The sequence below is a fragment of the Chiloscyllium plagiosum genome, chromosome 2 (genome assembly GCF_004010195.1).
Source record: "Chiloscyllium plagiosum isolate BGI_BamShark_2017 chromosome 2, ASM401019v2, whole genome shotgun sequence".
Lineage (NCBI taxonomy): Eukaryota > Metazoa > Chordata > Chondrichthyes > Orectolobiformes > Hemiscylliidae > Chiloscyllium > Chiloscyllium plagiosum.
Window position 1 is genome coordinate 51,879,028 of NC_057711.1, and position 12,187 is coordinate 51,891,214.

The 12,187-nt window shown below is 40.5% G+C and overlaps 2 protein-coding genes across 3 annotated transcripts in view; one reads left to right on the plus strand and one right to left on the minus strand.

The window, feature by feature from the left end:
• Positions 1 to 12,187, plus strand: part of fam81b (family with sequence similarity 81 member B) — a 105,071-nt gene that overhangs the window by 77,042 nt on the left and 15,842 nt on the right. The window lies entirely within an intron of this gene.
• The window catches only part of ttc37 (tetratricopeptide repeat domain 37), a 117,666-nt gene that overhangs the window by 35,752 nt on the left and 69,727 nt on the right, over positions 1 to 12,187 (minus strand). For both annotated transcript variants that reach the window (XM_043709515.1, XM_043709524.1), the window contains exon 28: positions 5,012 to 5,089. In XM_043709515.1, coding sequence (XP_043565450.1) covers positions 5,012 to 5,089 — 78 coding nt within the window. The remainder of the gene's footprint in view (positions 1 to 5,011; positions 5,090 to 12,187) is intronic.

Here is a 12,187-nt window from a genome sequence, read left to right on the forward strand (position 1 = left end):
AACCCACAAAGTAAATACAGAGCAATATCAATGCCTTCCAGGCAGTTACATTAAAACTGACCTTTGTTTAATCCATCAAGATAAAAACTCCAAATGTAACAGTAACCAAAACATTAATCAAACACATTAATTAATTGAACTGGAGATCTATTATCCAGGCTAGATAGGTGTAATAACTTTAAAACTTAAAATCTGACTAACTTCCTTTTTGGTTCTCTCCATTTGGATGCAACGAAAGGATTGTTTGCTGTCACTGTTTGCATGAGAGCTGTCATAGGTCTGGATTATATTTTGGATTTGCTGCATGCTACAAAATGCAACATTAATGTAATAAATTATATAAGAACAAAACACATTGAAAATGATTAAAATATAAGGATCGGCAGTTATTTAAAGATTACAATCAACCTTATGTTAAATTTGAAAGAATAGATTATCCTGATTTAGCTTCATATTTGTATCTAATGAAGAAACAATCCAATTTATCTATTTTCACAGCAGCAGTCCATGAGTGTGGCTTAGGGAGCTATTTAGCAGCTGTAAGTGTGGAAGAGAGTTAGTCGTAACAGTAGCAAGTACTGTCAACCGGGGTGGTGCCAGGGGACTGGAGAGTGGCGAATGTTGTGCCCCTGTTCAAAAAGGGAATAGGGATAACCCCGGGAATTACAGGCCAGTTAGTCTTACTTCGGTGGTAGGCAAAGTAATGGAAAGGGTACTGAGGGATAGGATTTATGAGTATCTGGAAAGCCAACTGCTTGATTAGGGACAGCCCGCACGGATTTGTGAAGGGTAGGTCTTGCCTTACAAGTCGTTTTGAATTCTTTGAGGAGGTGACCAAGCATGTGGATGAGGGTAGAGCAGTGGATGTAGTATACATGGATTTTAGTAAGGCATTTCATAAGGTTCCCCATGGTAGGCTTATGCAGAAAGTCAGGAGGCATGGGATAGAGGGAAATTTGCCCAACTGGATAGAAAACTGGCTAACCGGTCAAAGTCAGAGAGTGGTGGTAGATGGTAAATACTCAGCCTGGAGCCCAGTTACAAGTGGAGTTCCGCAGGATCAATTCTGGGTCCTCTGCTGTTCGTAATTTTTATTAATGACTTGGAAGAGGGAGTCGAAGAGTGGGTCAGTAAATTTGCAGATGATACGAAGATTGGTGGAGTTGTAGATAGAAGGCCTGTGGTGTATTAGCGTTCATTAGCAGGGGGATTGAATTCAAGAGTCGTGAGGTGATGTTGCAGCTGTACAGGACCTTGGTAAGGCCACATTTGGAGTACTGTGTGCAGTTCTGGTCACCTCACTTTAGGAAAGATGTGGAAGCTTTGGAGAGGGTGCAGACGAGATTTACCAGGATGTTGCCTGGAATGGAGAATAGGTCGTATGAGGATAGGTTGAGAGTGCTAGACCTTTTTTCATTGGAACGGCGAGGATGAGGGGTGACTTGATAAAGGTTTATAAGGTGATCAGGGGAATAGATAGAGTAGACAGTCAGAGACTTTTTCCCCGGGTACAACAGAGTGTTACAAGGGGACATAAATTTAAGGTGAAGGGTGGAAGGTATGGGGGGAGATGTCTGGGATAGGTTCTTTACCCAGAGAGTGGTGGGGGCATGGAATGCGCTGCCTGTGGGAGTGGCAGAGTCAGAATCATTGGTGGCCTTTAAGCGGCAATTGGATAGGTACTTAAGCTACGACAAATGTTCAGCACAACATCGTGGACCGAAGGGCCTGTTCTGTGCTGTATTGTTCTATATTCTATGTAAGTACAGAGTTGAATTACCACGGCAACCATTATTGTGGCCATTGTTTTACTCATTCATTTGCAGTGGTAAACATGGTCTAAGAAAGGCAGAGGCTCAGAACTGCCCATCACTTTACAGAGGCAAACTCAGGACATCCTCACAGAGGCAATGAACTACTGAAAAAGAGCTTCTTTCCCGAGGATAGCAGAGGACAACCACCATCTATTTCAAGCAGACATGCAAAATGCTCTAAAAGAATCAAGATTTAGAGGGCATAGATTTAAAGTGATTTGCAAAAGTAGTAAATCTGGGGTGAGAAAATACTTTTTCACATAGCAAGTAGTTAGGGTATGGAATGCACTGCGTAAACATGTAGTGAAGGCATTCAACAGGGCACTGAGCAATTATTGGGATAGAAATAATGCTCAAAGATATGGAAAAAAAGCAGGAGATTGGCTCTAGATAAAGGCCACTCATTTGAGAACCAAGTACAGACACAATGAACTGAATAGTCACCTTCTGCGCCATGACCCTTCTGTGATTATGTGAAATGAGACAACAGAATGTGGCAGTGTAGCAGAACCTGACGCATTGCTGGTCGAGGTTCAATGACTTTACTCTGTCTGGCTAGATGAGTGCATTACCCAGACCCTCAGGACTTACTATGGATATTCAACCTCCAGGAGACTTTCCAACTGAACAGCCTGTGCCTGAGGAATGAGTGCACAGGGCATAGCCTGAACCTTCAGAGGGATTTTCAGTCATGCTGGAAACTTGCCAGCATGGACAACTGCAACTTATATTAATGAGCCAATGGCACTGATCATAGAGTCCAGCAGTAGACTTTTCTCCTTTTGTTCTTGCACAGCACGGTGGCACAGTGGTTAGCACTTGCTGCCTCACAGCGCCAGAGACCTGGGTTCAATTCCCGCCTCAGGCAACTGTCTGTGTGGAGTTTGCACATTCTCCCAGTGTCTGCGTGGGTTTCCTCCGGGTGCTCCGGTTTCCTCCCGCAGTCCAAAAATGTGCAGATTAGGTGAGCTGGCCATGCTAAATTGCCTGTAATGTTAGGTGAGGGGGCAAACGTAGGGGAATGGGTCTGGGTAGGTTGCTCTTCAGCGGGTCGGTGTGGACTTGTTGGGCCGAAGGGCCTGTTTCCACACTAAGTAATCTAAAAAAAAAGATAGGACACAATGCTTGGAGGCATGTCCAATATGGACCAAAATGGAGAAGGTAGCGATGGATATATTAGTGCAGCTGATCATGAGGAAGGTGAGATGTGAATCCCTAGTGGACAGAGTGACTAGGAATAATGCAAAAATGAAAGGGATGCTATTTGCCACATTCATAACTCAGAGACTTGAGGAACCCTAAACACTATGGAGGCTTCGATTTCAGAGGTTAGATATCTTTATCTTTTCTTGCTTTCTCCACTGATCATAGAGTTGAGGACAAATTCTTAAATCTTTGAAGAGCACGTGCCACCAGCAGAAATCTCACAACAGTCACCCTCACATCTTGCAAGGGTACCCTCTGCAGCGCAGTTACCACGCCACATCCTATCATACTCTTTGAAAGGGTGAAACTGGGTGATGAGGATATCATGGGCAAGCAGGATGCAATAGAGCCTAAGCAAGGCACTGGGCTTTTCTGTCCTGCGTACCATTCTGTTGCCGTCCTGTGCTCAGGCCTCTGCCTTTCTTTCTTTGTCAGTGGATCCGAAATCTGAGAGGTCAGAATCTTGCAGTACAAATGTGAGGTGATATATATGAGGGGGAGGGGGAGGGGTGGAAAGAGGGGTGATTGGGCAGCTTTAAACCTATCAACAAAAGAATACTCAGCAACTGGGAGTCAGAAAAACTTCAAGTCATTGAACTAACAAGTTGCCTGCAAATTACTTTATTTATGGAATGTGTGTCACATATTTAACAAAATCTTTTGTTGCTTGCTTATGATTGTTGTCAATTTAAATAAGGTGATACCCAGGAAATGTAAGGTTTCCTCTGTGTTTATAGGTTTACATTTAATGGTCTGTTGATAGTTATTGTGAATATTGATGAACTCTAAACCTGCTTCTGCTAAAGTCTAAATTTCCCAAACATTAAGACAAAAACAGAAGAAACAGTTACTTTCTGACATTAAAAATCAAAACACCAGGTTATAGTCCAACTGGTTTATTTGGAAGCACTAGTTTTCAGAGCGCTGCACCTTCATCAGGTGGTTGAAGAGTATAAAAGTGTCCACAACCACCTGATGAAGGAGCAGCGCTCTGAAAGCTAGTGCTTTCAAATAAACCAGTTGGACTATAACCTGGTGTTGAGAGATTTTTGACTTTGTCCACCCCAGTCTAACACTGGCATCTCCAAATCATTACTTTCTGAAAGCATTACACCCAATTAAGGCATTCGAGTGAATTTTAAAAAAATAGTCCCTGAAAATGAAAGGAATAATCAACTCCCAAAAATCAAAATGTAGCTCTGAAGAAATCACAATATGATCCCTAAAAAAAAAGACCCCCTGGTATATTCAAGTATATCTGCAGACATCAAAACACCACTCCATATCCAGTTTGATAAGATAAAAATGACACAACACCAGGTTATAGTCCAACATGTTTAACTGGAAGCACACTAGCTTTTGGAGCGACACTCCTTCAGTTTGATAAGAGCATCATACTCATTTCTAAACTCAATTTTTAAAAAATTCTATTTATTCTTTCATGGAATGTGAATGTTACGGGCAATGCCAGCATCTGTTGCCCATCCCTAATTATCTTGTGGCAGGTTTTGAGTGTAGCACTCTGCTATGGTTTGAAGTCAGATAAGTCTGACAGACTTCCTTCCTTAAGGGTCATTAATGAACCAGATGGTTTTTACCACATTCAATGATAGCTTTGTGATCACTATTATTGAAACTAATTTCTTTTTGGATTATTTATGATTGACAAATTCATTGATTAATTTTGAACTCCACCCAGCTACCCAAGTGTGATTTGAATCAATGCTCCCAGATTTACTTGTGCAGTGACATTATTACAATGACACTATCTTCCTGCAAACCATTAAAAGTTATGAAAAGTCCAAAAAAAAATAAGATCAACTATATGTAACTGAGTTTCATACAATATAGGGAACATTGTATAGATTTGTTTAAAGAAAGCTGACTGGGACACAGATTCTAAATATGTTTTATAGCATTCATTGTCAGAAACAAAATGACAGAAGATAACTGTAAAAACATCTTTTGCTCAGCAGAAATTTACAACTTACCATAAAGCTCGCATCCAATTTCTCTGTGCATACTTAAGCTTTTCTTCATCTTCAGTATTCTGGAGCAGCAAAAATGCTCTGAAAACACAAGAAACATATTTCTTAAAGGAAACCATTCTTTTGTGAATATCAGATCCTCAGTGTCATGGCAAGTAATGCAGCTCATCGTAGAATACTTATGACCTGATACCATTCACATGTCTTGAGTAGAGGCACACACCATGCCATATGAAATGATGATTCATCTGTAACTAATATTATTAGAAGATAAGTCAGATCCCACAATTAAATCAGGGTTGATAGATCATTTTGCTCTTGGTATCAACGATGAGTTCTTTCACAGAACTTGCACCAGAACACGTAACCCCACCCCACCAAAACAGTATTGTGGGTTTTCTACAGCACATGGCTGCAGCAGTTCAAGGAGGCAGCTCACCACCATGTTCTCATGGGCAACTATTGACAGGCGATAAATGCTGGTCAAGCACATGATGCACACATCCCACAAGTGAATAAAAAACATGCAATGTTGCAGATTCAGTTTGAATATGAAAACAGAAGTTAATTTGCAAAAGAAATTAAGATAAAATAGAACAATCCATACTTGCGCATAACACAAGTTTTCGAAACATAGTAAAAAAAACAATCCCACTAATCCCAAAAGCATCTCTTTTACAGCACTCATAAGAGAAAGAATTCCCTTTGCTATCACATCTACAACTCTGCTTTCTCTCTACAGATACTGCCACACCTGCTGAGTTTCTCCAGCAATTTGTTTTTGTTTCAAATTTCCAGTATCTTTGATTTATTTTAGGATGGTGGCTTAAATGTCCCATCTTGAGAATCTGCTATCCTATTCCTGGAGTTTTCATACAACTGAGTTTCGACTTTCCCAGCTTCAAATAACCCATTCCAGATTTTCATCAAACACTTTTGATATGAAATGTTCAAACTAGCTCCTTACACTGAGATAATCTATTCCTCTACAACTCAAAACTATCTTTTATGTTTGGGAGCAACTGATTCTCACAATGAGCTTCAGCCAAGAGTTCTGCCTAACTGCCAAATCATAACCCAAAAGTTTTCTTAAAGATATGGATGTTTTCCCTCATCAAAAATGAGAAAAATCTATCTGACCTTCTAAACTGAAAGTCTAATGCAAATCTGTTTCGCTGTTTACTCACTAAAATCTCTATCAATGTAAAAAAAAATCCCAGTAGCCTCTGAGTACGCACTGTTAGGCTTTTCTTTTAAGCAATATCACAATGGACATAGAAATACCTGTAATTTGATCATTAAAACCAAAACTCTCACATCACTAGCTTAAATTTAAACTCTTAAATAAATTACATGAAACTAAAAATAAATCACAAACCTTACATAACAAATTGAGAGATAGTCACCCAGAGCTTCAGCAACAGTTGATTGTTTGCAGAGAAATAATCAAGCCAGAACTGAACCTTTGATTCTTTTGCTTTTGGTCATCTGCCCTGTCATTGCATTGAGGTCAACAGGGAGTCGGTGGCATTGTGTCACTGGACCATCAATTCAGAATCCCAGGCCAATATACTGGGGACACTGGCTTGATTCCCACCATGGCAAATGTTGAAATTTGAATTCAATGAAAATCTGGATAGTAATTATGGTTAATTGTCACAAAAACCCACCTGGTTCACTTATGTCCTATGAGAAAGAAAATCTGCCATTCTAACCTGGTCTGGGCTACATGTGACTTCAGACCAACAGCAATGCAGTTGACTATTAACTGCTCAGGATGAGCAAATGTTTCACCTAGCCAGTGGTGTCCACATTCCATGAACGATTACAAAATAAAAGCTGTTTGGAGAATCGAGCCCAACTGAACAGAAACCATACAAGCCAGAGCGGGTGAAATTGACAAGCTGTTTATTAGAAGCTATATCACTGGAAGAGAAATTGACTAGGCTGACACAGAACTGACAGTCTGTACAGGTAGATCAAGGGTTCTCTTCCCTGAGCAGAGAATCAAGCCAGTTTTTATAGGAATACTGTACAATGATGCTAATTAAAAAATAGGGAAAATACAATGATCTTGATAATCAATACGATGGTGATAATCGCGAAGTTATCAGAAGAATGTCCTGAATCTAGATACAATGAAGCATCCTTGCATCAATCAGTTCTTAATAGGATCGGAAGATTCCAACTTTCTTTGAGGGTAGGTGAGATTGTCCCTTTTCTTGGCAGTAAGGTATTTCCATGGTTTCTCTCCTGTGAGCGAGGCATTCTAGTGCCTCTCTGTCTGACATGTCCTTTATGTGGCTTTCATATCACTGGGATACAAGACTGCTCTTAGGGTTTTGAGACAGCTGTGTTTATAGGGTCCAGGAAGCTGATTGTCAGTTTGTCTTGGGAAGTGTATTCCCTGGTCTGCGAGTGACTATGGTCATGTCTGGTTTCCCTTGTCAGCCTGTTTGGCCAATGCTGAGGCATTCTAGGTATTTCTTGTATGGTTTGATCAGGTTTGATTTTCTGGTGTTCTGTGTGGCCATGCTGTGGGTAGGCAGGGTGGCAGATCTTTTCCCACAAAAGCTGAAGCTGCATGAGTTTAGAACATTACCCTGAGTAGCTCTTGCAGTTTGATATAATTGGTTTTCCTTTCAGCTAGATAAGACTCCAACCACTTACAAGGTAAAAATAAGGACTGCAGATGCTGGAAGCCAGAGTCTAGATTAGTGTGGTGCTGGAAAAGCACGGGTCAGGTAGCATCTGAGGAGCAGGAAAAACGACGTTTCATACAAAAGCCCTTCATCAGGAATAGAGGCAGGGTGCCTGCAGAGTGGAGAGATAAATGAGAGGGGGGTAGAGAGGTTAGGTGCCAGCGCATGGCTACGAGTGTGAAGCGAAGGATCTTGAAGGAGAACTGTTGCTGGTGTTTTTTAATCTGTAGTCTGTACTGTTTGTCCTGTTCGGTTCCGGACTCTGCTGTTTTAAAGGTGGTCTGGAGTCTGTGTGGGATGAGTTGGTTATGGAGGCAGGCACTGAGAAAGCATTTCTCTCTCCACTCTGCAGGCACCCTGCCTCTATTCCTGATGAAGGGCTTTTGTCCGAAACGTCGATTTTCCTGCTCCTTGGATGCTGTCTGACCTGCTGTGCATTTCCAGCACCACTCTAATCTAGACTCCAACTACTTACAAGTTAGTTAAGCCTAGAGCAGGTCAGATTTGTGACAGTCCACAAGGCTATTTTGTTCCTCTTTTGCACCCCTCAGTAAGATCTAGCAAGTTTAGCATATTTGTACTTTTAGCTGATGGGTTTGCTGTACAATAAGAAAGCTAAGAAATCCTGTCGGCGTACAAACTCAGGTTCTAGGCTGAATGTGGTTTCTCACGACTGCATTGGTGCATATTTTGCTTTAATTTGATTTGACATCGCTGCTTGCCCATGGTGGGGGTACTAGTCAGGAGTTGGAAACCTAACTTAAAGATTTCCTTAATATGGAAGGAAGAGAATATTTGAAATCCAAAATAAAAATGCTGTGGATACTGAAAAATCTCAAAAATTAGTAGTATTGGAATTACTTGGCAAGCCAGGCAGCACCTTGGAGGAGAAACAATTAATTACACGTTCACAACTTTTATCCTAAAATTTTCAATAGGCATATTATATGCAGCATTATTCCTGAAGACTTGCTCACTTCTTTAATAAGTGACTCATTGAATTAAATGCTGAATGTAAAAACAAAGGAAATCTTGTTTCCATACATGGTCTGTGGAAGCAGCTGAATTGTTGGGTAGTATCATTGCTTTATATTGTGATTTCTGTGTTAAAAGTTCTCACACAAGGATCTGGGTTAACTAAATTCTCCAATTTTTCTATTCCAACAACACCACATTCATTGTATTTATATATCTTTAAAGCAAAATACAGAGCTCAAGAAGGAGCCTCATCATCACCATCTCACTGCAAGCACAAGTTTTTTTCTTAAACATAAACAGCCTTTTGTTAGAATTTGACCTTTGAGCATAAATCAGAAAATCAGATATTTTCATTACAGCTGGGAAGATAATGAAAAAATTCAAATGTAATTGCTATTTTTTCAGGCATGGTAATAAACAAATTAAAAATCGAGGATGAACAGAACTAACTTTGAAGTAGGGAATGTAATATCACCCACAAAGGGCCGGAACAAGAGCGGTTTATAAATCCACTGAACTTTCCTGGATTAACCAACACTCTGCGCTAAAGTGATGAGCAGAAAGTTGCATTATCAAACCATAATTTTAAGTTAAAAATCACACAACACCGGGTTATAGTCCAACAGGTTTAATTGGAAGCACACTAGCTTTCGGAGTGCCGCTCCTATTACCTGATGAAGGAGCAGCGCTCCGAAAGCAAGGGAGCCTACACAGAAACAGATGTCGAAACATAATTCAAAGTTTATCAGGACAGAAAGATCTTTGACAATTTAAGGTTATTTTTAACTATGACACTAATCTCGGTCATAAATAAACATTGAAAAAAAATTTGTATCACTATGATTTATTTCATATAGGAATCTCTCTCATCACTTCAAGACAGTATTCTCCGATAGTGACTTATTCAGTTTTTGTGCCTATTATTTTAATTACCTGTCTTTTGCAAGCATTCTTTTATAAGTCCACTTTATAAAATTTGTTTAAAATATTTTTCCACGAGTAAAGTAGCTTCTACAGCCTCTGTTACAATTTTAGGTTTTGCTTAGATATATTCTCAAATTTAGTGGTGTTAACTGCTCTCATGTATTGATTCCATATCTAGAATTACTGGTGTATGCGTATACTGTTCAAAGACTAATCTGTAGAGGCAATACCAATCTAAGCTTGAGACCCAGAATACCTGTACAGATACCCATCCGTATGGCAAGGCTTTCAGAACAGGCTATAAAACGAATGCATCCCTACCTGAGCTCAATGCATTCTATGCTCTCTTTGAACAGGACGTCAATGAACCAATGTGAGCTATCCCAACAGCCTCAGATCTGTACCATGGTCACCACTGCAGATGTTAGATCAGCCTTCTTGAGTGAACTCATATAAAACAAGTAGCTCAGATAGAGGAGTATGCTGTGCACTCAGATCACATGTGGACCACCTTGGGGGAGTATTTGCAGACATCTTTAACCTCTCCTTATGATCTGAAGTCCCCACCGACTTCAAGACCACCATCACCCTGGTGCCAAAGAAAGATTATGCAGCATGCCTCAATGACTACTATCTGATAGTCATGATTTAAGAGGTTAATCATGGTTCACCTACCAGCACAACAGGTCTACAGCAGACACCATTTCCCTGGCCCTACACTTATCCTTAGAATATCTGCATAGCAAAGATACCTACGTCAGGCTCAGTGTTATAGTCCAACAGGTGTATTTCAAAGTACAACCTTTCAGGGAACTGCTCCTTCGTCAGGTAGCTAGTGGGGCAGGATCATAAGACACAGAATTTATAGTAAAAGATCAAAGTGTCATACAACTGATGCGATGTACTGACAAACCTAGATTGCTGTAAAGTCTTTAATCAACTAGAATGGAGATGTAGGTTTCAATTGATTAACATGTAAATCCCAGAACTTCTTTCAAGTCACAGTCCCAAGTTAACTTAAGGTTTTATCAGTCTAAAAGTGACATCTCAGCTCAGACGATGCACTAAAGGTGTGAGGTTAAAGTCTGCCTGTATTCTGACCTTGAGTCAGGCTGGTTCTATTTCAAAAATAGGGATTTATAAAGTTTCACATGGACTGACTGCCTACAGATTATATCCTTTTTAAGTAAAATAGAATATATCTGCAAATATAAATCTGCAAAAGCAAATTCACCAATACACTTGTGTGTGCACACATGTGAGGGAAAGAAAGTGTGTACGTGTGTGGAGAGGGAAAGTGTGTGTGCGCATGTGAAAATGTGTATGCACATGTGTGTATGTGAGCGAATGTGTATATGAGAGAGGGTTTGTGTGAGTTTGATCATGTCTAAGTGTGTGTCTATGCGTGCTCATGTGAGAGAATGTATACTGTAGTGGGATTACCTGTAATGTACTTGCAGATGCATTCTATTTTGTTCAAAAAGCACACAATCGATAGGCAATCAGTCCATGTGACAATTTATAAATTCCTATTTTGGAAACTGGACCAGTGTGACTTAAGGTTGGGATACAGACAGACCTTATGTCAGACTCGTAATTATTGACGACAACTTCAACATCATAATTCCAAACAAACTCTTCTCTAAACTCCGAGACCTGGGTCTCAGCTCCCCTCCCCTCCCGTAACTGGATCTTCAACTTTCTGACCCATAAATTAAATCAGTAAGAATAAGTGACAACACCTCCTCCACTATAACCCCCAATACTGGTAACCTGCAAGGCTGTGTACTCAGCCCTCTACTATACTCCTTATACACGCATGAATGTGCGGCCAAATTCTGCCCCAACTCCACTTTCAAGTTTGTTGATGACACCACCACTGCAGAGTGGATCTCAAAACAATGATGACACAGAATACAGGAAAGAGATTGAGTGGTTAGCAGCATGGTATAAAGATAACAATCTCCCTATCATTGTCAGCGAACTGAAGCAGCTGGTTATTGACTTCAGGAAGCAAAGCAGAGGGAATGCTCCTGTCTGCATAAATAGCACTGGATTGGAGATGGTCGAGAGCAGCAAGTTGCTGGGAGTGATGGTCACCAAGAATCTGACCTGGTCCACCCATGTCCACAAGACGGTCAACAAAACACAACAATCCCTCTAGTTCCTCAGGAGACTAAGGAAGTTAGACATGCCCACAAAGACAATTACCAATTTTTATAGATGTAGCATAGAAAGTATCGTATCTGGATGCATCACAGATTGGTATGGCAACTGCTCTTCCCAAGACTGCAAGAAACTACAGTGAGTCATGAACATAGCCCAGTCCATCACATTAACCAGCCTTTTATCCATTGATTCAATCTACGCTTCCCGCTACCTCAGGAAAGCAACCAACATAATCAAAGTCCTCTCCCCCTCCAGTTATACTCTCTTCCACCCCTTTGTTGGACAGATGATGTAAAAGTTTGAATAGATATACCTCCTATCCCGCTGTTTTAACAGACCTCTCAAATGTTAATTTTGATCTTTCTGTAACTTCTGTACAGCCATAACACTACTCTGCACTCTGTTC